Source organism: Pelophylax lessonae (genome assembly GCF_965119305.1).
Source record: "Pelophylax lessonae genome assembly, chromosome: 3".
NCBI lineage: Eukaryota > Metazoa > Chordata > Amphibia > Anura > Ranidae > Pelophylax > Pelophylax lessonae.
In genome coordinates, this window is record NC_138770.1 from 52,787,903 (window position 1) to 52,815,826 (window position 27,924).

The following is a 27,924-nucleotide window of genomic DNA, read 5'->3' on the forward strand; positions in this document are numbered from 1 at the left end:
AGAGTTTTTGGTTCTTAGAGTTGCGACCAGAGACTGGATTACCTTTTTTTATTTATTGTTTTTCAGGGTTTATAGTGCCAGCAGTGTGTGCGGAGGTTTACAATGTACAGAGAGACCACACAGTTACAATACAAGACAACCGGGTTAGGAGGACCCTACTAGAGAGAGCCAAGTGACACAAAAAGATAATGGGTGTGGGTTGAGTTTGATGGAGAAAGTAAAAGTTAAGGTGGGTTAGGCTTTCCTGAGCAGGAGTTTTCAAGGATTGCCTAAAGACATGCAGAGTAGGATAGGTTAGGGTAGTGAGGTGCAAAAGATTGGAGAGTCTCTGGAGAAGACCTGGAGGTGAGCATTGGAGAAGGTGAGGAGGGGGCTAGAGAACAGGAGGTTTTGTGAGGAGCGAAGTAGGCAGTTTATTGAGATGAGGATGGTGATGTAGCTTGGCGCATAGAGTTGTGAATAGTTTGTATGCTAGTATTTTTAATTTCATTCTTTGGGCGAAAAGAAGCCAGTTGAGCGATTTGTAGAATTGGTCTTTAACACACTTAAGTGGTTGGTAAGGGTGTTAAGTGGCAGTAGCATTCATGATGGATTGAAGGTGGATAGCCTATGTAGAGGAAGGCCAATGCGGAGGGAGTTGCAATAGTGTAGGTGAGAAATTAGAAGGGACCGATAAAGGGTGCACTCACATTGACCAGTTTTAACTGAGCCAAGGTATGGTTCACCCCTTTGGCCTGGATCATTTATATAATGTAATAGCTCCAAACCATGCTCAGGAATCCAGGAACTGCTAAATGTACTGTGCCTGGGACCACTTGGAAGAGGTGATCCCAGACACAATTCATTTGTGATCTGGTACGATTCGCTTCAATGCGAGTGCAAACTGTGTCTGAGCACAGAACTCTCCATAGATGCCGGAGAACAGAAGCAGGGATCCCTGTGGTCTGGTTGGCAGAGATGATGAAGTGCACCCGGTAACCCTTTCTTATAGCTCAGTGTGAGTGCAGACCAGCGGGGGAGTGAAGAGGGGAACAGTCGAACTAGGGCATGGTTCAGTTGAACAGTGCCCATTGTGAGTGCACCCTAAATAGCTTGGTGGGGCCATTGGTTAAGAAGGGGTATGTTTTGGAAATGTTGTGGAGGTGAAGACCTCAAGATTGAAAGGATGCATTAATGTCCATCTTTCACTCCAGTTTTATTTTGTGTATTTACTTTTAACGCCGACCAGGCCGCCGGGCTTGGTTCTGGTGAGGATGGTTACAGTGATGGCATCCTTCTACTTGTATAATGCATACTCCTCTACATACTGTTAACATGTTTCAATGTCTTGTGATGTTCAGTAGTATCCTTGGGTGTCTTTTTGTTTTAGTGCACTATTCAATACAATCAGGATCCTCAAAATTTCTCAATTAAGGACTTATGGGCTAAGTTACTATGATGTACTGAACCTGGCTAGCTATATACCATTCTTGGTATATCCTTTTGTTGTGTGTTATCGGATTTGTGTTTGCTCCATATACAATATAACCATCTCATTGTTGGCCTAATATGTTGGATTGAATCTTAATAAAATTATTTTGTAAAAGAAAGGATGCCTCAATAATATATTAACTAGTGCTGGACATGAAGGGAGGGGGGTTCCCTGTGGCTGCTTACTTGTAGAAGAATACTAGTTCAGTTGTCCCTCCAAAATGTCATCGTTGTTGAGAATGAGGGGTACTCTAACAAATTCTTAAAGGACAGTTGGCCTTTGTAGGTCCGCCCCTTTCTGGACGGTTAACTGGATGGTAGTGATAAATAACATATTGTAAATGTTAGAGTTTCAGGTCTTTTCAAATTACAACCCAGTGGTCCATAGGTGAAGCTGGATAATCAAATCGTGAGATAAAAGTAATGCGGAATAGCAATCATAGGTATATTAATAGATAAATGCCTTTGATAAAACTAACCCTAAGTATTTATAAAGACCTATTATCTGGATTTCATAAAAACCAGCGCAGACAGATTTTGCAAAAGTGTCTCTCGTGCATTCTAAAAGTGGCGAAGAATGCGCCAAATTCATGTACATGTCTAGACCTTCTACTTGAATTTGACTCATGCTGCACCACTTTTAGAAAGCATGAGAAACTTTAAGCCCCGTACACACGTACCGATCGTCGGCCGAACAATCGGCCGTCTTTTGTCCCCGGGCTGTCGTGTCTGCTGAAAAGTGCAAAAGACTGCACACAAATTTTGTCGGCCAACAACAGCCGACTGCAGAAGTGATGTCATGTGATGGTTAACTTTCCGTGTGTTTTTTCTTCTCTGAGCATTCCCAGTCTTGCAAATCTGCTGTCTGTCGGCCGAATTCTGTACTGACTGGCGAACAATCGGCCGTTCTGGTGTCGGCATACAAAAATTTTAATGCTTGCACGACAGATTCTGTTTGCCTGAAAGTGCGCTGTCGGCTGTCGGAAGCATCATACTAACAAGCCGAAAATCGGCCGATCGGTCGTCGGCCGAATCTTTTCGGCCAACAACAACCGACTGCAGAAGTGATGTCATGTGATGGTTAACTTTCCGTGTGTTTTTTCTTCTCTGAGCATGCCCAGTCTTGCTCATCTGCTTTTTCTCGGCCGAAATCTGTACTGACTGACAAACAATCGGCCGTTTTTTTTTGGCCTACAAAAATTTTATAGCCTGCACACCAGATTTTGTTCGGCCGAAAAGTCGCAGTCGGTTGTTGGAAGCATCATACTAACAAGCCGACAATTGGCCGATCGGACGTTGGCTGAATATTTACGGCCGACAATCTGTACGTGTGTACGGGCCTTCAGACTCATGGCAGACTGCTAATGTCATCGGCTCAGCCACTTGTCTTCCACACATTGTTAAATATGCTAACACTGTCTGTGTTTTGAGATGGAATGTGTATTGTGCTAAGTATTCCTGTTCCTCACATTGTTCTGGCCAGGTGGCTAGATAATTAGTTTAGGGTTATTCTGTTCCTGTATACAGATCTATCTGTATATGCTAATGTAATCAGACTCACCTGACCTGATGTGTATATAATGTGTGTGAGTGGGCTCAATAAACAGTTCTTCTTGCTTACCTTGCTTACCCTCAACAGAGTCTCATCTCATGTTTGTGGGAGAAGGCTATACCAGCTCTATCTCTCTTCTGCTTGGATCGCTAAATCACTAGCTCTGGTAAGAGGCAGAGCGGTTCCTGCTCTACTCTACAGCATCTCTCCCACTAGGGGGAAGAGAACATCTCTGGCGGTGGAACCCCTCTTTCCGTCGGGGCGGCCGCTACAGCTATCATTAATGCAAACGTTGAAGTATCTGTGGGTTTCCATGTACTTCGAGTCATGGGATGGTGAGAGCTCCTTTTGCCTCTGTCTGCTTTGTGGTCTACATTTTACTTACAGCACCTAGGAAGCCAATGGCTGCGTAATCCATTTGACGATTATTTTGTGCGAACGGATTACTCTTGCATTCAAAGAACTCTTGAGAAAACCTATAACCATGAGACGACAGTTGCCTGAACTGGCAGTTGTAGGCCAGATTTAGTTAAGATTTTATATGTGTGAGGCTTTGCTCAAGTCTGGTACACAGGGTGAGAAAATTGGACGAAAAATACAGTTTTCGATCGTACCATAATCTGATTGTTGGTACACGGCTTTCGATAGCCGATCGTGACCGTTCATCCGAAGGGACAAACACAATCATTTTTTCCCGTACTATTTTCATTCAATCAGTACAATATTCGTTCGAAAAAATTGGAAGAGCAAGACCATGCATCGGAAACAAAAATAATACAACACATTACAACACGTCCAAAGTTGTATTCTGACATACGAGAATTGTTGTAAGTTTAGAAACTCTTCATTTTCGATTTGAGACTAGCATGCAAAAAAAAAAGATATAAACTTATCCATTTGATATTCTTTCCCTCATAAGCTGGCTCTGACTGGTCAATTTTGGGAAATCCAGCTTCTATCTGGTGTCTGATACTAAAAAGAAGTACTTGGTGAATGCCCAGAAATGCTGTTTGGGTCTGTCACTCTCAATATGCAACTTTGAGAAAAATGCCCATGAGTAATGAACTTTGCAGGTTCTTTCATTCTGTTTTGCTTTTGTCTTGCACTAAATTAAAATGCTGGTGGCTCTGACATAACAGTGTGTGTTGTGTGCTTTGTTTTAGAGGTGGACCTTCATACAAAATGCGTGGTGGATGTAGAAAAAGACCAAGTCATTCTTTACCCCAGCAACACGAACCTGTCCAAAGGAGATGCCAGGTAAGTGATCTCTATGTACTTGACACTGGCCCTGGTCAACTGCCAGGCTGCATCATTTTACAATGCAGGTGCATCAGCAGGCGACTTACTCTTTATCATTCCGATCATGTCAAATCACATGTTGGTGCTTTTTATGCTGTGGGGTTTTTAGAATTCATGTATGATATAATTTGTCCATGGTTTCCTGAAATATTCAGAGACTAACGCATCAAACTTTTATCAACAAAATATAAAGTTATACTCGGATTATCAGATTCGATGACATACTTTGCGAAGGCCCATGTGTTGCGGGGCTCAGAGAAAGCCCCCTTGAATTGAGAGGTAGTATATACTGGAAAGATTTACAAACCCATGGATTGGTAATTGAACTACAAAGTCTGATATCAGATGGCTTGAGCAGCTTACTTCTATGCCTCCCATGGCAATTGGATAATGTCTATGGACAATGCTATCCTTCCTGTTTTTGTCCCATGGCTTCTTGAAAGCCCTGTACCAAGGGGGTGAATGGTACTGCATGTAAATCAACTATACAGTATATTGGTTGTACTTGTGTTAAGGGTATGCAAGGAAAACATTGGAAGACCTGTAAAAATATACCCCATGCTCAGGGTAGCACATACAAAATGCATTTAGTTAAAACCCAATCTAACCCTCTTAATTTATTACTTTAATGAAGGCTGCATATGGAGTAATAAATATGTATTTTTTTATTTATTTTGAATCAGCAACAGTACTGTAGCAAGAGTGAAATGCTGTGCTGGCAATACTAGGAGAGTCAGACCCCGATTCTTATTCATAAGCAGCACCCTGGCTCTCCTGCGGTCCGTCGCGCCCTGCTGAACACTTGGCTCTTTTGCAGTCCGCCCCGCTGAACACTGGGCTCCCCTGCGGTCCGTCGCGCCCCGCTGAACACTGGGCTCCCCTGCGGTCCGTTGCGCCCCGCTGAACACTGGGCTCTCCTGCGGTCCGTCGCTCCCCGCTGAACACTGGGCTCTCCTGCGGTCCGTCGCTCCCCGCTGAACACTGGGCTCTCCTGCGGTCTGTCGCTCCCCGCTGAACACTGGGCTCCCCTGCGGTCCGTCGCTCCCCGCTGAACACTGGGCTCCCCTGCGGTCCGTCGCGCCCCGCTGAACACTGGGCTCCCCTGCGGTCCGTCGCGCCCCGCTGAACACTGGGCTCTCCTGCGGTCCGTCGCTCCCCGCTGAACACTGGGCTCCCCTGCGGTCCGTCGCGCCCCGCTGAACACTGGGCTCCCCTGCGGTCCGTCGCGCCCCGCTGAACACTGGGCTCCCCTGCGGTCCGTCGCGCCCCGCTGAACACTGGGCTCCCCTGCGGACGAAGGTGTTTAAAAAATCTTCATAAATAATCCAGTAAAGGCCATCAGAAAAAAGAGAAGTACTCTTGTGAAAAAAGTTAATTTATACATCTGTATCAACAACAATCCATATTTCAGTGTGGATAGCAAAATCTTCACATCCAAAAGTGCACACCCAACTCAAGCCGCATACCAGCTACTCTGACCCCATAATGGGGGGTGTGGCTGCACCTTATCACAGTAAACCAATGGGATGGATGGTTGTCAGGAGCAACGATTCCGGCATGGGTTACCATACAGCCAGGATGTTCAAAACTAGGCTAAATGACTCCCCAAGATGGGGGGTCTGGCTGCACTTTATCCTAGTATTACCATGGGATAGATGCATATCAGAAGCCAAGATTCCAGGATGGGTTACCCTACAACCAGGATGTTCAACCATGGGCTCAGCTACTCTGACCCCAAGATGGAGGTCTGGCTGCACTTTATCCCAGTATTCTCATGGGATAGATGCATATCAGGAGCCAAGATTCCAGGATGGGTTACCGTACAACCAGGATGTTCAACCATGGGCTCAGCTACTCTGAACCCAGGATGGGGGTCTGGCTGCACTTTATCCTAGTATTCTCATGGGATGGATGGATGTCAGGAGCCAAGATTCCAGGATAGGTTACCCTACAACCAGGATGTTCAACCATGGGCTCAGCAAAAGGAAGAGACACAGGAGGAACTCACAATGCAGGAATTTTAAAAATCCAGGGTTTTTCTGAAGGTTAAAACTACTTAGAAGAAGGCAGGCGTTTTTGTTCAAAAGTACATCAAGGAGTAAACTCCTTTTATCCCTTGATAATGGTCTTTTGAACTAAACTAGTCTGGAGGAGCCACAACGGTGACTTTATCACACCCGCTAGGGTGTCTGCATGCAATTGTTTTAACCTTCATTAAAAAGCTTGGATTTTTAATTACTACATTATGAGTTCCTCCTTTGTTTCTCTCTTTTGCTCAGCCCACTGTTGAACATCTTGGTTGTATGGTAACCCATTCTGGAACCTTGGCTCCTGATATCCATCCATCTCAAAGGGATACTGGGATTAGGTCCAGCCAGACCCCCATCTTGAGGTCACAGTAGCTGGTATGCGGCTTGAGAGTCTGGTGCGCACTTTTAGGTGTGAAGATTTTGCAATCCATACTGAAATATGGATTATTGTTGATACAATTTCATTTCTAAATGAAATTTTTGCACAAGAGCACTTCTCTTTGTTTCTTTCTGATGTACTCTACTGAATTTTATATATATAATATATAATTTTTTATTTTTTTTTTACACGTTTTTATTTACAGTTTTTGAGATGTATGAATTTTTTACTTGATCTGACTGTATGCACGTTATATTGATAGCGCAACACGTTTTTCATTAATATGTACAATGTTTATGTGAACGTTTAGTGAGTGCAGCTGTCACTAAGAAATTTTATTTTTTTTACTATTTGGTAACCTTTTTGCGCAACCTATTTTTTGGTTTAATATTTATTACTGTATATGCGGTCAGACGTGTTTTGTATTCATAAAAAGTTCAAATGAGGCTCCACTGTGCATTTTGATTTATTAAAGTGGTACATTTAGGGTGAAACAACAACGTTTGCACATAGCCAACCCTAGGGCATGTAGTCCCAGCTATGCTCCCACATTTCCTTCCTGCATTGCCGGAGCTCTCTGAAGATCTACTACATTACTAAATAAAGAGAGGGACATGACTAAAGCGTGATTGTGCTCAGGCCTGAGTGGCTGAGCACCAGGCCTTAATGTCACATAGGGGATGCTCCCCCTGTCTGACACCAGTTGACAACCGAGTTTAGGCAGGTGGGGATTCTTCAACAGGGAGCATGGCTAAGTAGGTATACATGGCCAGGAGGGGGGCCTTATGCAGCCAGTCACTTGTTATGAGAATGAAGACGTTAAAGTGAAACCATAGCTTTGTCTTTCAGGGCAAACTTTTTTTTATTTTTTTGCATCAATTTTAATATAGTCTTTATGCTTACATTCTGTGAAAGGTTAATGAAGCCTTCCTAATGGCTGTTGACAGATGACAGGAATGTGCATTTACAGTGATAGTGCATTGACAAATCGAATCATACTTTTGTATTTTGATTTGTATTTTTAGTGATTTTACATTGACTGAGGCACATTTTTACTAGGGTATTATTATGGATATGCATAAGTAGGTCCTTTTTTTACAGAAGGCCTTCACTTAAAAGTAAGATTGTCTGTTGGGGAAGGAGAGAGTTCATGCTATCACTGTTAATACTGGTCCTAACTTCTGACAACATTTTTTAAGTCCTGAGTCCTGATATGGTCTGGCCCCCTGAAAAGCATTGGCTGTTTATGTGATCATACTGTGAACCAATAAAAGACCCTTGGACCGTTTTTACCATTTGGGTTGGTGCTCCCGTTGTACTCCCGTTCTTTGATACATATTCTTGGTATCCATTGGATGGAAGTCTTTCTTCATGTGAAGATACTCAATCACCAGAGCTAGTGAGCCTGCTGAATGACTTTGTTCTCCTCGTTTCTTTAAACCAGGGATCTCCAAACTTTCTAAGCAAAGGGCTGGTTTACTGCCCTTTAGGCTTTAAGAGGGTCAGACTGTGGCCAGTGGGGTAAGTAAACAGTGCCTCAAGCTTGGTGGTCAATGGAGTAAAGAAAATTACATAGTACCTGTGGTCAGTAAGAGGAGGAATAGTGCCCCATCATTGGTATTAGTGGGAGGAATAGTGCCCCATCATTGGTATTAGTGGGAGGAATAGTGCCCCATCATTGGTATTAGTTTGAGGAATAGTGCCCCATCATTGGTATCAGTGGAATAAATAGTGTCCTATAATTGGTGTCCGTGGAAGGAATAGTGCCCCACTATTAGTGTCAATGGGAAGACTAGTGCCCTATCGTTTGTGTCCATGTAAGCAATAGTGCCCCATTGTTGCGGTCAGTGGGAGGAATAGGGGCCCATTGTTTGTGTCTGTGTTGGGAATTATGCCCCATCACTGGTATCAGTGGAAGGAAGTGTGTCCAAACGTTGGTATCGGTGGGAGGAATAGTGCCCCATCACTGGTATCAGTGGGAGGAATAGTGCCCCATCACTGGTGTCAGTGGGAGGAATAGTGCCCTATCACTGGTATCAGTGGGAGGAATAGTTCCCCATCATTGGTGTCAGTGAGAGGAATAGTGCCCCCTCACTCGTATCAGTGGGAGGAATAGTGCCCCATCATTGGTATCAGTGGGAGGAATAGTGCCCCATCACTGGTATCAGTGGGAGGAATAGTTCCCCATCATTGGTATCAGTGGGAGGAATAGTGCCCCATCATTGGTATCAGTGGGCGGAATAGTGCCCCATCACTGGTGTCAGTGGGAGGAATAGTGCCCTATCACTGGTATCAGTGGGAGGAATAGTTCCCCCATCATTGGTGTCAGTGAGAGGAATAGTGCCCCCTCACTGGTATCAGTGGGAGGAATAGTGCCCCATCATTGGTATCAGTGGGAGGAATAGTGCCCTATCACTGGTATCAGCGGGAGGAATAGTTCCCCATCATTGGTATCAGTGGGAGGAATAGTGCCCTATCACTGGTATCAACGGGAGGAATAGTCCTCGGTATCAGTGGGAGAAATAGTGCCGCATCATTTGGTGTCAGCAGGAGGAATAGTGCCCTATCATAGATGTCAGTGGGAGGAATAGTGCCCCATCACTGGTATCAGTGGGAGGAATCGTTCCCCATCATTGGTATCAGTAGGAGGAATAGTGCCCCATCACTGGTATCAGTGGGAGGAATAGTGCCCCATCATTGGTATCAGTGGGAGGAATAGTGCCCCATCATTGGTGTCAGTGAGAGGAATAGTGTCCCATCATTGGTATCAGTGGGAGGAATAGTGCCCCATCATTGGTGTCAGTGAGAGGAATAGTGCCCTATCACTGGTATCAGCGGGAGGAATAGTGCCCCATCATTGGTATCAGTGTCAGGAATAGTGCCCCATCATTGGTATCAGTGGGAGGAATAGTGCCCCATCATTGGTATCAGTGGGAGGAATAGTGCCCTATCACTGGTATCAGCGGGAGGAATAGTTCCCCATCATTGGTATCAGTGGGAGGAATAGTGCCCCATCATTAGTGTCAGTGGGAGGAATAGTGCCCCATCATTAGTGTCAGTGGGAGGAATAGTGCCCCATCACTGGTATCAGTGGGAGGAATAGTTCCCCATCATTGGTGTCAGTGAGAGGAATAGTGCCCCATCATTGGTGTCAGTGGGAGGAATAGTGCCCCATCATTGGTATCAGTAGGAGGAATAGTGCCCCATCACTGGTATCAGGCATCAGTGGGAGGAATAGTGCCCCATCATTGGTATCAGTGGGAGGAATAGTGCCCCATCATTGGTATCAGTAGGAGGAATAGTGCCCCATCACTGGTATCAGGTATCAGTGGGAGGAATAGTGCCCCATCATTGGTATCAGTGGGAGGAATAGTGCCCCATCATTGGTATCAGTGGGAGGAATAGTGCCCCATCATTGGTATCAGTGGGAGGAATAGTGCCCTATCATTGGTATCAGCGGGAGGAATAGTTCCCCATCATTGGTATCAGTGGGAGGAATAGTGCCCCATCATTAGTGTCAGTGGGAGGAATAGTGCCCCATCACTGGTATCAGTGGGAGGAATAGTTCCCCATCATTGGTGTCAGTGGGAGGAATAGTGCCCCATCATTGGTATCAGTGGGAGGAATAGTGCCCCATCATTGGTATCAGTGGGAGGAATAGTGCCCCATCATTGGTATCAGTGGGAGGAATAGTGCCCCATCATTGGTATCAGTGGGAGGAATAGTGCCCCATCATTGGTATCAGTGGGAGGAATAGTGCCCTATCACTGGTATCAGCGGGAGGAATAGTTCCCCATCATTGGTATCAGTGGGAGGAATAGTGCCCCATCATTAGTGTCAGTGGGAGGAATAGTGCCCCATCACTGGTATCAGTGGGAGGAATAGTTCCCCATCATTGGTGTCAGTGGGAGGAATAGTGCCCCATCATTGGTATCAGTGGGAGGAATAGTGCCCCATCATTGGTATCAGTGGGAGGAATAGTGCCCCATCATTGGTATCAGTGGGAGGAATAGTGCCCCATCACTGGTATCAGCGGGAGGAATAGTGCCCTATCACTGGTATCAGCGGGAGGAATAGTTCGCCATCATTGGTATCAGTGGGAGGAATAGTGCCCTATCACTGGTATCAGCGGGAGGAATAGTCCTCGGTATCAGTGGGAGGAATAGTGCCGCATCATTTGGTGTCAGCAGGAGAAATAGTGCCCTATCATAGATGTCAGTGGGAGGAATAGTGCCCCATCACTGGTATCAGTGGGAGGAATAGTTCCCCATCATTGGTATCAGTAGGAGGAATAGTGCCCCATCACTGGTATCAGTGAGAGGAATAGTGTCCCATCATTGGTATCAGTGGGAAGAATAGTGTCCCATCATTGGTATCAGTGGGAGGAATAGTGCCCCATCATTGGTGTCAGTGAGAGGAATAGTGTCCCATTATTGGTATCAGTGGGAGGAATAGTGTCCCATCATTGGTATCAGTGGGAGGAATAGTGCCCCATCATTGGTGTCAGTGAGAGGAATAGTGTCCCATCATTGGTGTCAGTGAGAGGAATAGTGTCCCATCATTGGTATCAGTGGGAGGAATAGTGTCCCATCATTGGTGTCAGTGAGAGGAATAGTGTCCCATCATTGGTATCAGTGGGAGGAATAGTGCCCTATCACTGGTATCAGCGGGAGGAATAGTTCCCCTATCATTTGTATCAGTGGGAGGAATAGTGTCCCATCATTTGGTGTCAGCAGGAGGAATAGTGCCCTATCATTGATGTCAGTGGGAGGAATAGTGTCTTGCATTAGTTAAAGGAATAGTGCCCCAAGGGCTGGGTAAAGGCAAACGAAGGGCTGCATCCAGCCTGTGGGCCAGAGTTTGAAGACCACTGCTTTAAATGAATAAGTGTTGACACTCCAGCACCTCCTGGATGAGTCCTTTTGGAGAAGAGGTGGGTGGGAGAGTCGATATTCTCTTGGAATTGTGGATTGTTTATTGGGGGGGCCTGTCTTGCAGCCTGTTCATACAATCCTGCGTCATGGGTTCCAGGTGTTCTGAGACTGAGCTTTTATCTCTTTCAGATCCAAAGGTAGAGTTTGAAGCTGAATAATTTAATATTGATTGTTAACATCTAAGAAAAGATGGAACATTTAAACCCCTGGGAAGATTCTCTTCCTGTGTTTAGGTTTCTGGTATAGAAAGGTCAGACTCACCTGTTACATGCTGTAAATCATGTTGTCATCGCTAAGGAAATAATCCTGAAATATTCTTGGAATGCTAGTCTTATGAGATGTCCTTTTTGAAGGAGCGTAATTAAGGTGTTGGAATCCTGAAATCTTTTAATATATAAATTGAATATCATATATTTTAAGTATTTTTCCTTCGCCTTGCACGTTCACCTTACATCAGTGGCATGGTATTTATAACTATTTTATTTAAGGGACGTTCCCAAAACATGGCCTGCTGGAGGGACTTGAGAACTGAGGATGAGAACCACTGCTATAGGTGATCCTGGATATTAGGCTGGCAATTTATATACTCGAGGGATTTCCTATATTTACCATGGGTTGTGATGAAGTCTACATCTAAAGTGCCACACTGTTATATTTAAGTCCAGATAGATGTTGTGACAGTACTCGACGTCCCTGGGAGTGAAAGACTGATACTTAATGGACACTGAGAATATGGTTTGGATTGCTTCAAATGGGACAGTGATATTTGTCAACCATGTATCTCAAGAAACATGTCAAGACTGCTTCACACAGTCAGACTCCTAGCAGATGCTAATATCATCAGCTAAGCCACCTGTCTTCCAGACATCATTGAATATGCGGATTTACTCACCTGTTATCTACAATGGGTTCTGTGTTTACACTTATGATAATGCGTATTGTAATTCAGGAGCTCGAGGACGGCCGTCTGCTAGTTAATTCGCTCAGGTTGATTGAATCACTGGCATCTGTTAGATGCTGAGTGGAAATGGTATACTGCTTGTGTTTGTTGTTCTGTAGATATGTTAATTATATTTCTATATACAATATCATCTGCATAGGACAGTGATGACGAACCTTGGCACCCCAGATGTTTTAGAACTACATTTCCCATGATGCTTTACTACACTGCAGAGTGCATGAGCATCATGGAAAATGTAGTTCCTAAACATCTGGGGTGCCAAGGTTCGCCATTACTGGCATAGGATAATGTAATCAGGCACGTGACCTGATGGGGTAATTTGATCAGAAGGGGGATGTCCATGCTGTATATAAATTCTGTGTGACTGTTCAATAAAGCTGAAGGTTCCTTAACTTGTACAAGCTAAGTTGTCGGCTTGCTTTGTATGGGGGGCGGCTAGAATATTTGATATCTGTGTTCAAGCCTGAAGAAAGCCGTATATCGAAGTCCACAAGCAGTGTGGGTCGCTGTTCCATTACAGATATTTATTCCAAAGACAAATAAGCAGAAGCCAATTTGTTTTAGGGGCTAGGACTTCATCACAAAACAATGTGTGTGGACTCAAAGATCGATAAGTAATTGGGTGGTTTGCTAGTGGTTAAAATTGCACAGCAGTCATCAGCATTTGCTTCAAGCAGAAAGGTCAGACTCACCTGCTGCATGTTGAGATTCATGTTGGCATTGCTAAAGAAATAATCCTGAAATATTCTTGGAATGCTGGTCATATGATACGCCATGTCAACAGTATTTTCCCCAGCTCTGGCTGCACACCCTGCCAAGGGGCATTGGAAGTTCTGCTTATCAATTAATTACTGAGTCCTACACAGTTTGTATTGCCCCAGCTTGGGCGATGTTGCTCTCTGGTGTAGACAGGTAAAAAAAATAAATGTTACCGAATACTATCCATTGGCAAATGTAATTATTGTAGCAATTGTCAGGAAGTTCCACATAATGCTCATACAGTACGTTCTTGTTATCACTCTCCAGAGCTCCGCTACACATGTCTACATGTAATTAAAAAAACAAATCTATTCGATAAATCTCCGAAATACATACATACATCCCTTTAAAAGCACTGCAGTACTACAAGAGAACTGTTTACCTGTCAGATATTTTGTGAACTCCTAACTTTCTGTTTGGCGCCTCTGCTGCACTGAACTCCCACCCACGATGCTGGGTTACAGAACCCTACCTATCCCTGACCCTCTGTCCCTGTGACCCCATATACAAGGAAATTAAGGGTGCCGCTTCAGGCTCCAATAGGTCCTCATTTGTTAGTAACTAGAGATGCTCCGAAAATTTCGGCGGGTGAAAATTGGGTTTTTGGCATTTTGCCGATAAAAGAAAAAGGTGCCGAAAATGCACTTGATTTTGCGTCGGTTTTACTACGATTTTACTGTGCTTATGGTGTGTTTTTTCATTGGTCATGTGACTTGAAAAACACGTAAAAAACGTAACACGGGTGCTTTATTGATGGGTTCTTGCTGCGTTTTCAATTTATTTCAATGGGGAGATGTATTTTTTGGTGTGGTTTTTTTTTTTTTTTCACTGACCAAAAATGCAGCATGCAGGCTTTTTAACACCACAATGGAAGTGCAACGGACCAGTGTAAAGACAAACCTAGAATTTAAAGGGATACATTTTCCTTGCACCTTTCTTGCGCTAAATGTGCGAATAATGGCTGACAAATGAATATTCATATATAATATATATATATGTGTGTGTGTGTATATGTATGTGCATATATGGGCAGTGTAGTGGTTAGCGCATTCACCTAGCAGCAAGAGGGTCGCTGGTTCGAATCCAAACCACGACACTACCTGCCTGGAGTTTGCATGTTCTCCCTGTGCCTGCGTGGGTTTCCTCCGGGAACTTTGGTTTCCTCCCACACTCCAAACAAAGACATGCTGGTATGTTAATTGGATCCTGTATAAAATTGGCCCTACTGTGTATGTATGTGAGTTAGGGACCCTAGATTGTAAGCTCCTTGAGGGCAGGGACTGATGTGAATGTGCAATGTATATGTAAAGCGCTGCGTAATTTGACAGTGCTATATAAGAACCTGAAATAAAAAAATAAATAAAATAAATATATATATATAGATAGATAGATAGATAGATAGATATATTAGAGCTGCACGATTCTGGCCAAAATGAGAATCACGATTTTTTTGCTTGGAATAAAGATCACGATTCTCTCACGATTCTCTGTGTAACGTCTTTTACATTATAAAAAAAAATTGGGATAACTTCACGTTTTTTTATTTTTTTATTTTTTTATTCATTAAAGTGTATTAATTGCGCTTGAAAGACTGCTGCGCAAATACAGTGTGACATAAAAATTTACAACAATCACCATTTTATTCTGCAGGGTCTCTGCTAAAAAAAAAAAAAATATATAAATGTTTGGGGGTTCTAACTACTTTTCTAGGAAAAATAAACTGATTTAACTTGCAAGCAACAAGTGTAGGAAAAAGGTTTAGTCTTTAAGAGGTTAAACTTCCTTCCTTCGGCAGAGGGAAAGAAAAGATACAATGTTATCATTTGTGTTTACAGTTCAGTGGGAGACTAATGCTGATAGGCTTTTGCAGGAGGCTTTTTTTTTTTTTTTTTTTTGACAGCTGCTCCCTCACAGTAATGTAAAGAATCGAGCAAGTGTCATGTTAAGATCGTCAGGGGGAGTGAATCGCGATCTCGATTCTGTTACGATTAATCGTGCAGCTCTAAAATATATATATATATATATATATATATATATATATATATGTATGTATATGTATGTATATATATATATATATGATATATGGATAAATAGATCTGTTTTCTTTTTTTTTTTTTTTAAACGGTCATCTTTCGGTTTGATCTTTCAGCCAAGTGCATCCTCATCCTGCATTTTCGGTTTCGCCACCAAAATTTTCATTCCATGCACCTCGATCATCAACCACTGGGAGTATTGGCAGGGAAAGGGCTTGACTAACCTCTATAGAAATCAATAAGGAAAGAGAAAATATCAAGGACCACACATCACAATAACCTCGCACGAAACGTAGAAGCAGCCTCAGCTTAGACTCTACCTAAGTCACACCCCCGATGCGTTTTCCCATCCGTGGGGCTTTGTCATGGAGTGTGATGAAATGCATTAGAGGAGTGCCTGCTGAGGCTGCTTTTACTCTTTGTACAAGGGTTTTGTGTGATGTGTGGCCCTTGGGATTTCTTTTCTTTCCTCTGTCCTTCTCCACATGTATATATTGATTTTTTTTCTTTTTACCAGCCTAACCATTCTGCTGCCCTTTTTACCAAAAGCATGCCCCACACACTGTGTGGGGAAATGGTGATTGGGAAATGTAGTTTTGGGGGGGCGTGTGTACATCAATAGGAACTAATCGCCCAGAAACTTTTACTAGATGGATACCACATCTGTCGATGTCAGGTTTTTGAAGAAGATTGAGTCTTTCAGAAAGAGCACATGTGAGGGTATTGCATTGCTTTCAGATAAAGAGGGTGGCATTGTTGAGGCTGTCCGTAAATCATCTGGGGATCTAATGAACAATGCAGAGGGGTTACAAGTAATTTACTTGGAACATCTATAACTTATAGGCTATAAGCCTTCAGCATGACAGCAGGATGGAATTCTTTGAGCCTCGTTTTTTGTCTCTCCCGTCACTTGAAGCTTTATACAAGATGATGAAGGTGAGGGGAATTTACTGCTGGCAGCACTTTGATGATCATTGACTGACATTTAGCAGGGCTGTGGATGTGCTCTGTGGACTTGGCCCAGGTCATAGTGTCCCCCTTATGCAGCCAACATTGACTCTTTCAGAAGCCAGATTCTGGCTGGACATCTGTTATGGAGCTAAAATTCCCAGGCTGACCTCATGCATCAATCGTACGAGAGTGATAGGACCAGACTGGGGCTGGTGAGTCTCTTCGGAATCGAGAGTTAGTGTGTGTCGGGGCAAAATAATCCTATAAGACAATAGAACCTAAAGGATCTGCTGCCTTCTTTATAGCTTCTATACGTAGGTATATTTTCTCCATGGCGGTTGTGTTCTATTGGTGACTATTTTACTTCTTTTTTTTTTTTTTCAGGTTAGGATTGTATGGAAAAATCAAATTTTATATTGTCACTATTTTCGATTTTTTTTTTTAATATTTGTAATGATGTATGGGCTATAATTTTGACTTTTTTTGTTTTTTTTGTCTTTTTTTTTCTTAACTTCTAGCTGCCATCTGTGCCATGGTTTTTTGGTATTTAATAGGCATTGTTTTCAACCACAGACCCCGACTAGGAGATTTATGGTGAGATAAAGCACAATAAAAGCACAACCTCCATATGTAATGAGAAATTATCTACCGTATTTTCCTGCGTATAAGAAGACCCCTCTAATTTTCAAGTTAAAACATAGGTTTTGGGCTATACTCGCTGTATAAGACTACCCCCCTTCCGAAGCAAGGCAACACCATTGAAAAACATCAGATTTCTCATAGATCTCCAAGGTACCCCAAGTACTGTAATACATGTAATCTCTCATAATATCTCTAAGGTACCCTAAGTATTACCAGTAGATGTAATCTCAAGACGCTGGCTGTGTGGGAATTCTGTACCGGTATACCGCTTCGGCTACATACAGTATACCATGCTGAGCCAATCACAGGGAGCGATGTATTCTTTTATTGAATGCAAAGGATTGGCAGAGTCAGAGAGGCGGGCTGATGTTACTCCGAGCAGGCTTTGCATTCAATAATAGAATACATCGATTTCCCTGATTGGCTCAGCGCGGAACACTGTATGTAGCCAAAGCTACGGTACATACGGTATTCCGGTATAGGATTCCCACACAGCCAGCGTCTTGAGAGATTACATCTACCGGTAATAATTATACTTAGGTTACCTTGGAGTTATTATACTCGGCGTATAAGACGACCCCCCATTTTTGGGGGATTTTTTTGAGGTTCAAAAGTAGTCTTATACGCCAGAAAATACAGTATATATTGAAATCAAGGTTTGTAATACATTCAACAAGTTGTTATATTTAAAGTGATAAAAAAATGTTTTAACAATACCAAACATGTTATACTTACCTGCTCTGTGCCATGGTTTTGCACAGGGCAGCCTTGATTCCCCTTATCTGGGGGTCTCCTTTCAGCACTCCTGGCTCTTCCTGCCTTCTGAGTACCTCCCCCCGCCCCCAGAAAAAGCTGCTTGCTAAGGGGGTACTCGTGCAGGCTCTCCCCAGAGCCCCGCTGCCTGCATCCCTTTGCCCTGCCCCGCTCCCTTGTCCTTGGATTTGTTTGACCCCAGAAGTAGTCAATAGATCGAGATCAGGTTCCGGTAAGTACAAGGTCAGGCTGGGGTAGATCCTGGGCACAGAAGGTTTTTTACCTTTAATGCAGAAAATGCCTTAAGGTAAAAAACCTTAAGGCTTTGTTGTGGGTTTGTTTAGGTTTCTCAATGCTTTGACTTATATACTTTTGCCAACATCCCTTTGAAATATATATAGGGGATTTCTGGTGCCTTAAACCAGTAGTGAATGGGACTTTTTGGGCAAAAGATTTAAGATATTTGTATATAAAATAAAACAAATTTATTTTGAACAATAATAAAAGACAATACACATGAGTGTGTAGGGCTATAGGCCCTATATTGTGAAGAGGTGAAGAAGTATAAAGTTGCAGTGAAAAAGTAGTGACTTTGGTGAGCATATAGATGTTTTTCTCTGAACTTGTTCCAAGTTTTCTGGGTCAGAGAAAGAACATCTGCGGTATCCTACGCGTTTCGGCCTTACGGCCTTTCTCAAGGATTTCACCGTATCTGTATTTGTGACAGAAGAGATTTTTTTAGTACACCTACACAGCCAAAGGGAAGTGACTTTAACGTCGACCTAAACTCAAAGTAGAAGTGTCTGCTATCTTATAGGGAATGTCTAGAAATGTTGATTGTCCTAAGCAGTACCCTTATTAATGTACCTTTTTTATCTTGAATTAGCTCTATAGTTGCCTGTGCCTTGAGCCTCATAGCTATCAGTCTGCAGGGTGTAGCAATCTAAGGGTGCACTCACACTGGCCCTGTGATGGTTCACTCCATTGGTCCGGCTCATTTGTGTAGTGGGAGTCCTCCGAACTGTGCCCAGGAACGGTTAAGTGCACCATACCCGGGACCACTTGGAAGAGGTGGTCCGGTTGTGGTGTGGCCTTATGGGGCATCAGAGTGGTTGTGTAGTGTGAGTGCTCCGAACTGTGCCCAGGAACGGTTAAGTGCACCATACCTGGGACCACTTGGAAGAGGTGGTCCGGTTGTGGTGTGGCCTTATGGGGCATCAGAGTGGCCCAGGGCACAGTTTGCTCCTGCCTATAATGGAAAAGTTGGGGATACTGTAACTCCGAGATGTATTTTCCAATTAGGGGAAGGGCAAGGGGAGGCTGGAAGGGGTTGGATATATGTAAGATGGGTGATAAAAAAAGAGGTGGGTAGAGGAAGGATGACATATGAGTCATGGAAAGAGGTGCACTTAGGTGAGGGACATATCAAGGATTGTTACGGTAGTGGAGATATGGGGGGAGTCAGAGAGATCATTGAGAAGTTAAAGGGGGGGGGGGGGAGTATGGACGAGGGGAATAGTTCCCCTTTAAAGAGAGACGCCGTGGTTCCAGGTGTTGAAGGACAAACCCTAAGACATCTTGTCTTGGTCCGCTTAGTAGTTCTTATGGCACTTTTCCACTGCAAGTACCGGCTCGGCTCTACTCGGCCCTGCTTGGCCCGGTTTGGTTTTCCACGGCTGGTACCGCATGGTACGGTGTTGGAACTGTTCAGTACGGTTTGGTATGGTTTGCTTTTCCACTAAAGTAGTACTAAAGTTAAGTGGGTGGTAATCAGCCAATCGGTGGCTAGTAGTAACTGCATGCAAAGGATTGTGGGGTATGGTACCTCTTTAAACCACAATCGAGGTGGTACTGTTTTAGAGAGTCGTACCGTTCGGTTCCATGCAGTGGAAAAGTGCCGCCGTACTGTACCGAACCGTTCCTACACCGTACCATGCGGTACCAGCAGTGGAAAAGCACAAAAGCGAGCCGAACCGTTGGGTTCCATGCAGTGGAAAAGCGCCATTACAGTTCTTCCAGATTTCCATCATCCTACTCTTGCTGTTGTATTTAGAGTCAGTGGTGCTCCAGCCAAATCATCCCTGTCTCGAAATTGGCTTGCTGGTGCCAGGGGTTTGTCTGTGTGTGGACAAGCCATGACATGGTTTTGAAGTATCCTCATAAAACCTTGATTCTCACTGACACTCAGAACAGTAAATAAACCTAGTATGGAAAACATATGCAAGACTCGGGCTAATTGTAATACAAACAGATGGAGCGTACAGCCCTGTGCGCTTCCACGCTGCCTACTGCCAACAGACTGGCAAGTGACCTACATTAAGGTGGCAGCTGCCCTCCTTTTGTCTCACTGTATCTTCTTTCTGCATTCCTGCCACCGAAAATAACCTCACAGTCCTTGATCTCTGAGGAAATGCAAATTGTGCCCTTCATAGATATGCTGTAGGGTTTTGGGGCAATTAAAATATTTTTTTTTTTAATACACGCCTGATGGATGCAACATTTTGGATTGTAAATTAAACCCACTGAACCAAGCATAAAATAGAAAAAAATACATAAACATGGGTTATCGTTAGTAAAAATCACCAAAAGATTAGTAGGTGTAACAAACTAAAGGTCCACCATAGCAAATAATCTAGTATCCAGGTAACTGTATAAGGGTGTTATCTCTAATGATAGTATTCAGTAAATGTATTCCCTTTTTTTTTTTTAATTACGCACCTTTCTTTTTTTTATCCACACGTACATGCAAATCAAGCTGTTCAGCATAAGTCATACCTGGGACAAACCATATAACATTGCCAGGGGTTCTTAGAATAGTTTTGATTCATATGCTTTAAACCTTTCTTCCAGGAAAAAAAAAAAAAAAGTTGCAATAAGGCCTCCGTTAAACGGGCAGGCGTGACGGTAACAGATGGTTGAGCTGTGGTTTGACAATCTAGCCCCAAGTTAACATAGCCTGTGGGCCATGTTCGTACACAACTGCTACGACTGCAGTTCGGCAAAGCAAAATGTATACTACAGGTCAAGTTTAGCAGGCAGTAGCACCACCACCAAACGTGACCCATTTGAATTAGTGGGCCATTCAGCAACCGCGTGTAATGGGGAGTGGTGGGCTTTCATTGCTTAACCCAGGCGGTAAGGAGGCAGTCTTATCGACTCGAGCCGCCTTAATATGCCAGAAGAGTGGCAGTGACCGCTGCACATGTGAACAACTATTATTATTATTATTATTCAGGATTTCTATAGCGCCAGCAGTTTACGCAGCGCTTTATAATGTTAGAGGGAGACAATACAGTTACAATACAATAAAATACAAGAGGATTAAGAGGGCCCTGCTCAGAAGAGCTTACAATCTAATGGGGTGGGGCAGGTGTTACAAGAGGTAAGAGTAGGGAATGAGCTGATGGAAGATTAGTTGACGGTGTGATAGACTTCCCTGAAGAGATGAGTTTTCAGGGATCGCCTGAAAGCAGCTAGAATAGGAGATAGCCGTACAGGTTGAGGTAGAGCATTCCAGAGGATGGGAGAGGCCCTGGAGGAATCCTGGAGACAAGCATGGGAGGAGGAGACAAGGGAGCTTGAGAGTAGGAGGTCTTGAGAGGAGCGGAGAGGACCGTTTGGGTGATATTTGGAGACAAGATTGGTGATGTAGCTCGGAGCAGAGTTGTGAATGGCTTTGTATGTTATGGTTAGTATTTTGATTTTAATTTGCTGGGCAATTGGGAGCCAGTGTAGGGATTGGCAGAGAGGGGAGGCAGACACTGAGTGGTTGGTAAGGTGGATAAGCTTGGCAGCAGCGTTCATGATGGACTGAAGAGGGGATAGCCTATGGAGTGGTAGGCCTATGAGAAGGGAGTTGCAATAGTCGAGGCGAGAAATAACAAGGGAGTGAATGAGTAGCTTGGTGGTTTCAGTTGTTAAAAAGGGGCGAATTTTAGAGATGTTGCGGAGGTGAAGTCTACAAGTTTTTGACAATGATTGGATTTGGGGCTGAAAGGACAGTTCAGAATCTAGGATTAAACCTAGTAGCCTGGCATGAGGGGAGGGATTGATGGTTGCATAACTAGTTTTGATGGAAAAGTCATGGAGGGGGGCACGGGCGTGGGGGGGGGGGGATTAACTACTAATTGTCTAAAACAAGGGTCTCCAAACTTTTGAAACAAAGGGCCAGTTTACTGTCCTTCAGGCTTTAGGGGGAGCCAGACTGTGGCCTGAGGAAGTAGAAAATGCCCCAATGTCTGTTGGCGTAAACGATGAACCATCTTGGTTTTAGTGGAAGGAATAGTGCCCTATTGTTGGTATCAATGGGAGGAATGGTGCCCCGTCATTTGTGTCTGTGGATAGAATGGTGCCCCAAGGGCCGAATAAAGGAATGCAAAGAGCCACATCTGACCTGCAAGCCATGATTTGGAGACCACTGGTCAACAAAAAGTGAGTTGGGCTTTAATTTGTCCATTCAAACTTATTTTAAGAGACACCTTGCCATGTTCCCTTAAGCAAGAACAAGCATTTAACCCTTGCCGTGTGAGGGCGAACCCTACGGCAAGGGTAGCTTTGACATTTCCTTGGAGTTCAGCTTTAAGAGCTTTGCTCTTTATTAGGAAACTTCAGATACATTCTTGTCGCTCCATCTTATCAGTTATAATCCACCATGATCTTAACAGTCTCCTCACTGAGGTTATTGACTTTGAGGTTAATTGAACATATGTCCCTCCAGAAGGATTTGGCTCATTTTTTGTGCCTGTGCCTGCCAGTAAAATGAATACATGTGGGGAGAGAGTGATACAACTGTTCATATTTTGGTTGTGGTTGTTTGACACTATTAAATATCTACATTCATGTCTAAGTGCCGGGTCACACTTGTGCGATGCGGGAAGGCTGCGAATTCGCAGCCTGTTCCCGCATCGCAAACGCACATCTGGCACTTCATACTGCCATATGCGATACGCAGGGGGTGCCAATGAAATGTTAACGACACCCCCAGTTTGATCGCATATCGCGGTGCGATCTGACAGTTCGCACAGGATCGGATCACACAAGTGTGAACCACTGTGCGATCCGATCCTGATGCGGCTGAAAAAATGCCTCATGTGCGACTTTTGTGCGGGTGCAGTGCGAATTTAGCCATACAAAGTGTATGGCTGAATTTGCACTGCACATCCGATCGCATGTAATGAAGGAGCAGTGCGCACCGGCACTAATAGTTGACAACAGTTATATCACATGACATTTGGAGCATTCTGCTCTGGGTAAAGTACACAAGATTTTATTTTTTTAAATTCTTTTAGTAGTTTGAGATTAAATGTCTGCTGATTTTCTGCATTTTAATTTCAGTCTGCTGAGATGGGATTTTTGGTACAGGCGGTCCCCGGGTTACGAACACAATAGGGACTGTAGGTTTGTTCTTAAGTCGAATTTGTTTGTAAGTCGGAACATGTACATTTTTAAGTGTAACTCCAGCCAAAAAAATTCATGAGGATACAGACAGCAGTACAAACCTCATACAATACTGACCAACTTCAGTATAACAATAAAAAATGGTTTCAAAGCACACACAATTGAATGGGAGGTCCACATGAGCTCATGCTGGGTCACAGGGATAATACTGTACTGTAACACAGTCCTGCTACAGTATCATAGAAGTACAAGTACAGGGCATGCTCCCAATACAGTGGTACAGGTAGTGGGCACAGAGTAGTACTGTAATCTCACCAGTTCCACAGGTTCCAGACAGTAGTGGGATATGAGTGGGATGCTTCTGGGCAGTCCTGTATGTGGGGCATACAGTACATGTAGTACTGCAGTGTGCATTGTGTCTCTGGCACAGGAGCGAGAGGAAGAAGCCGGCAGTGACGTCACGCGGCCCCCGTTCGTAAGTAGGAGTCGTTCGCAACTCGGATGTTCGTAAGTCGGGGACTGCCTGTAACAAGGTGTTTATCTCAAGATACTCAGCGATTGATGATCTCCATTGTGGTTGAGGCTACAGCTATCGGGGCAGCTTTGGATGGTGTGCTCAACTGATTTTTCAAATATTCTGCAATTTGCCATAGTTTTTTATAAGTTTCAACATCACAGCCCCAGAATTTTCACCTTGCAAGATGTAGCTCTGATACACCTAACTTTTGTACCTCCTAGTTGGTGAGCGAGGTTGCTTAACCGATAGAAGTAGAAGATCCCGGGAGCCGCACATCAAAACAAGACCTGCTGTGTGTAGACAAGTGGAAGTCTCAGCCTAGAGCCCCGTCAGGCCACACCCCAAAGCGTTTCACTCCACCCACTGGAGCTTACTCATGGGGTGGAGTGAAACGTGTTAGAGTGCATGGCCTGGTGGGAGTCCTGGCTAAAGACCGCCACTTGTCTACACGTAGCAGCAGGTCTTGTTCTGATGTGCGGCTCCTGGGATCTTCTGCTATCTCTCGTTGTCTGGAGCTTGGGTGGGCTTCTTCCCAGCCAGCACTCATAGCAGCAGGCACAGGACTACACTTCATAACATACAATGAGGTTGCTTAACACGAAGGTAAGGGTGGACAATGTCATCTGGAATCCAGCTGCCAACCAGGTTTTTTTTTTTAGGAGCCAGTTCCATTGATAACAGCTAAAGAAAACCTCAAAAATTAGGCACCAGCTGTAATTTGTAAGGAGTGTTGGCTACCTGGCTTTTGGGATTTGTCCAACTCTGCCTAAAAGGACCAGTAGCTATTGGAGGAAGCATGTCCAAAGTCAATTTTGTGAGCTGAAAAGATTTTAAAAGAAAAATGGAAGAAAAAAAAGAAAATCCCTCCTCTTCTCGGGTCCCCTGCTGGCACTCCTGGTCCCTGGTCTCTCTCCAGTGACCCCATGAGAAGCCGCATCTCATGCTCGCTCCCGAGCCCTGCTGCTGTGTCCATTGACACAGACAGCGGGACTCGTCCCTGCACCCTGCTTTCTCGTTACTGGCTTTGATTGACAGCAGCAGGAGCCAATGAATCCAGAAAATCCAGAGAAGCCCATAAGTGAGGGTAGAGAAGCGCTGGAGACGTGCACAGCTCTGCATCCAATGAGGGTTAAGGTAAGTTAAATTGGGGGCAAAAACGATGGTTAAACATTTTTTTTACATGGACTTCTCATGTATTTAGTGTGAGCACCAAAGTAGTGTATGCACTGCTATGTTTTCCTCAAGGACCCAATGGCAATAGATATACTTCTCAAGTATTTGGAGTTTCCAAAATGTTCTCAGGACTTTACTGAGTGGTTTATAAATTTAAGAAACATCTAAAACAGAGATTTGAGAGAGGAAACTTTTTTAAAAAGCTTACCAAATGCCTCTTATATCCTTGAAACCACCAGATTTTTCCATAAGTTCAAGTAAGGGCATTTATTGGTTACATATGTTTTTGTACAGTTGAGGACCAAGCTGTGCTCCTTTTGAGGGACATTCTCAAATACTCTTGGTAGAAGCTGTCATGTTGTGGGTCATTGATTAGTATGGAGGAGGAATGCTGTCCACCAACTTATGGGGCTGTTGAGTTGTAGCCTTAGGGCCTTGTAATATGGAATGCATGCAGGGTGGATAAAACTCTGTTGCTGCTTGTATATTTGAGCCAAATAGTGTGGAAGAGCATTGCGTTAGTGCCAAGCAGGAGGATGTGACTAGCAAATTCTTTTCTTCTCTGTGTTTCAGTGTTGGGGAGGTTTTGCTGCTCTTCCTCCTCCCTTGGTTCCTGGTCAGGGCATGCCAAGCATGACAAGTTACATTTCTCAGCTGACTTGTCAGGGTTGGCGAGCGCCCCACAGCTCCCTGCCCCCTGGGCTTGGAATGTACAACCAGCTGTGAGCATGGGATGCCCACTCCCTAGATGCAGAAGACGTACACAGCTGGGTTCCCCTTTGTTTCCTCTCTCTCCTCCTGAATTAACCCTTCTGTACCCCAGAGCTGAACGATAAACGGGTCACTTGAGATAAAATCACAGACTTGCAGAAAACCTAAAAATGTGTACACTGTGGAAGAATGAAAAGCATTTTCTATTAAGTGTATACGCCCATTGTCACAAAATTTCACATACTTAAAAACACATGTGAAACGAGGGGCTGAACAAATGCACTCTGTGCATGAGGTCTAGAAATGTAAACCTCTCCTCCCTTCTTCCGCTTCCCTTCCCCTCCTCTTCTTCCTCTTCCCTTCTCCTCCTTTTCTTTCTCTTCCCTTCCCCTCCTCTCCTCCCTTCTTCCTCTTCCCTTCCCCTCCTCTCTTCTTCCTCTTCCCTTTCCCTCCTCTCTTCTTCCTCTTCCCTTTCCCTCCTCTCTTCTTCCTCTTCCCTTCCCCTCCTCTCTTCTTCCTCTTCCCTTCCCCTCCTCTCTTCTTCCTCTTCCCTTCCCCTCCTCTCTTCTTCCTCTTCCCTTCCCCTCCTCTCTTCTTCCTCTTCCCTTCCCCTCCTCTCTTCTTCCTCTTCCCTTCCCCTCCCCTCCTTTTCTCCCTCTTCCTTTCCCTCCTCTCCTCCCTTCTTCCTCTTCCTCTTCCTCTTCCTTTCCTTCCCTCCTCTTCCCTTCCTTCTCTCCTCTTCCCTTCCTTCTCTCCTCTTCCCTTCCTTCCCTCCTCTTCCCTTCCTTTCCCCTCCTCTTCCCTTCCTTTCCTCTTCCCTTCCTTTCCTCTCCTCTTCCCTTCCTTTCCTCTCCTTCCCTTCCTTTCCTCTCCTTCCCTTCCTTTCCTCTCCTTCCCTTCCTTTCCTCTCCTCTTCCCTTCCTTTCCTCTCCTCTTCCCTTCCTTTCCTCTTCCCTTCCATCTTTCCTCTTCCCTTCCTTCTCTCCTCTTCCCTTACTTCTCTCCTCTTCCCTTCCTTCTCTCCTCTTCCCTTCCTTCTCTCCTCTTCCCATCCTTCTCTCCTCTTCCCATCCTTCTCTCCTCTTCCCTTCCTTTCTCTCCTCTTCCCTTCCTTTCTCTCCTCTTCCCTTCCTTTCTCTCCTCTTCCCTTTCATTCTCTCCTCTTCCCTTCCATCTCTCCTCTTCCCTTCCATCTCTCCTCTTCCCTTCCATCTCTCCTCTTCCCTTCCATCTCTCCTCTTCCCTTCCATCTCTCCTCTTCCCTTCCATCTCTCCTCTTCCCTTCCATCTCTCCTCTTCCCTTCCTTCTCTCCTCTTCCCTTCCATCTCTCCTCTTCCCTTCCATCTCTCCTCTTCCCTTCCATCTCTCCTCTTCCCTTCCATCTCTCCTCTTCCCTTTACTTCCCTCCTCCTTCCCTTTACTTCCTCCTCCTTCCCTTTACTTCCCTCCTCCTTCCCTCTCCTCTCCTCTCCTCCTTCCCTCTCCTCTCCTCCTTCCCTCTCCTCTCCTCTCCTCCTTCCCTCTCCTCTCCTCTCCTCCTCTCCTCTCCTCCTTCCCTCTCCTCTCCTCTCCTCCTTCCCTCTCCTCTCCTCTCCTCCTTCCCTCTCCTCCCCTCTCCTCTCCTCTCCTCCTTCCCTCTCCTCTCCTCTCCTCTCCTCCTTCCCTCTCCTCTCCTCTCCTCTCCTCTCCTCCTTCCCTCTCCTCTCCTCTCCTCTCCTCCTTCCCTCTCCTCTCCTCCTTCCCTCTCCTCTCCTCCTTCCCTCTCCTCTCCTCCTTCCCTCTCCTCCTTCCCTCTCCTCTCCTTGTGTGTCTTTCCATTTGGTTTTATTTCAGCAGTCATTCCATAAAGATACCATTACTACTGTCGGATATAGAAAGTGCATAAAATAAAATCTGGAAAATTTTGGTAAACCAGTAAAAAGTTCTAAAATACCTTGCTGTGTGTACATGTTGAATACAGACTAATATATGCCCCATAGATGGGGTATGTGTACACCCTTCACGGCCTGTCACTGATCTCATTTGTTTGTTATACCTCCTCTATGAAAGTTCTTCACGGCTCAGGCTCTCCTGGGTCGTCCATCGTAGATTATGAGCTCAGAGCAGTAAGTGGAAAAAGGGGCTCAGACAGAACAGGAAGGTGAATAGAATGACATGGCTCCTTATACTATAGATAAGGCTCCGGGCACTTCTCCTGCTCCCATATGCCTCTGCTCCAGGAGCCCGTCTTGTGCTGATTGGTTACAGATCTGTGTGGATAATGACTCCTCTATGAATAATGGATGGATTGGCCATTCTTAAATGGAATCTAAAGTGAGTTTTCATTGACCTTATTGTGATGTTTACTTGGAAGCTGGACCCC

General features: G+C 44.5%; 1 protein-coding gene across 3 annotated transcripts in view; it reads left to right on the forward strand.

Moving 5' to 3' along the window:
- KIF13B (kinesin family member 13B) overlaps nucleotides 1–27,924 on the forward strand; it is a 518,118-nt gene that overhangs the window by 82,472 nt on the left and 407,722 nt on the right. For all 3 annotated transcript variants that reach the window (XM_082248971.1, XM_082248973.1, XM_082248972.1), the window contains exon 2: nucleotides 4,186–4,279. In XM_082248971.1, coding sequence (XP_082105097.1) covers nucleotides 4,186–4,279 — 94 coding nt within the window. The remainder of the gene's footprint in view (nucleotides 1–4,185; nucleotides 4,280–27,924) is intronic.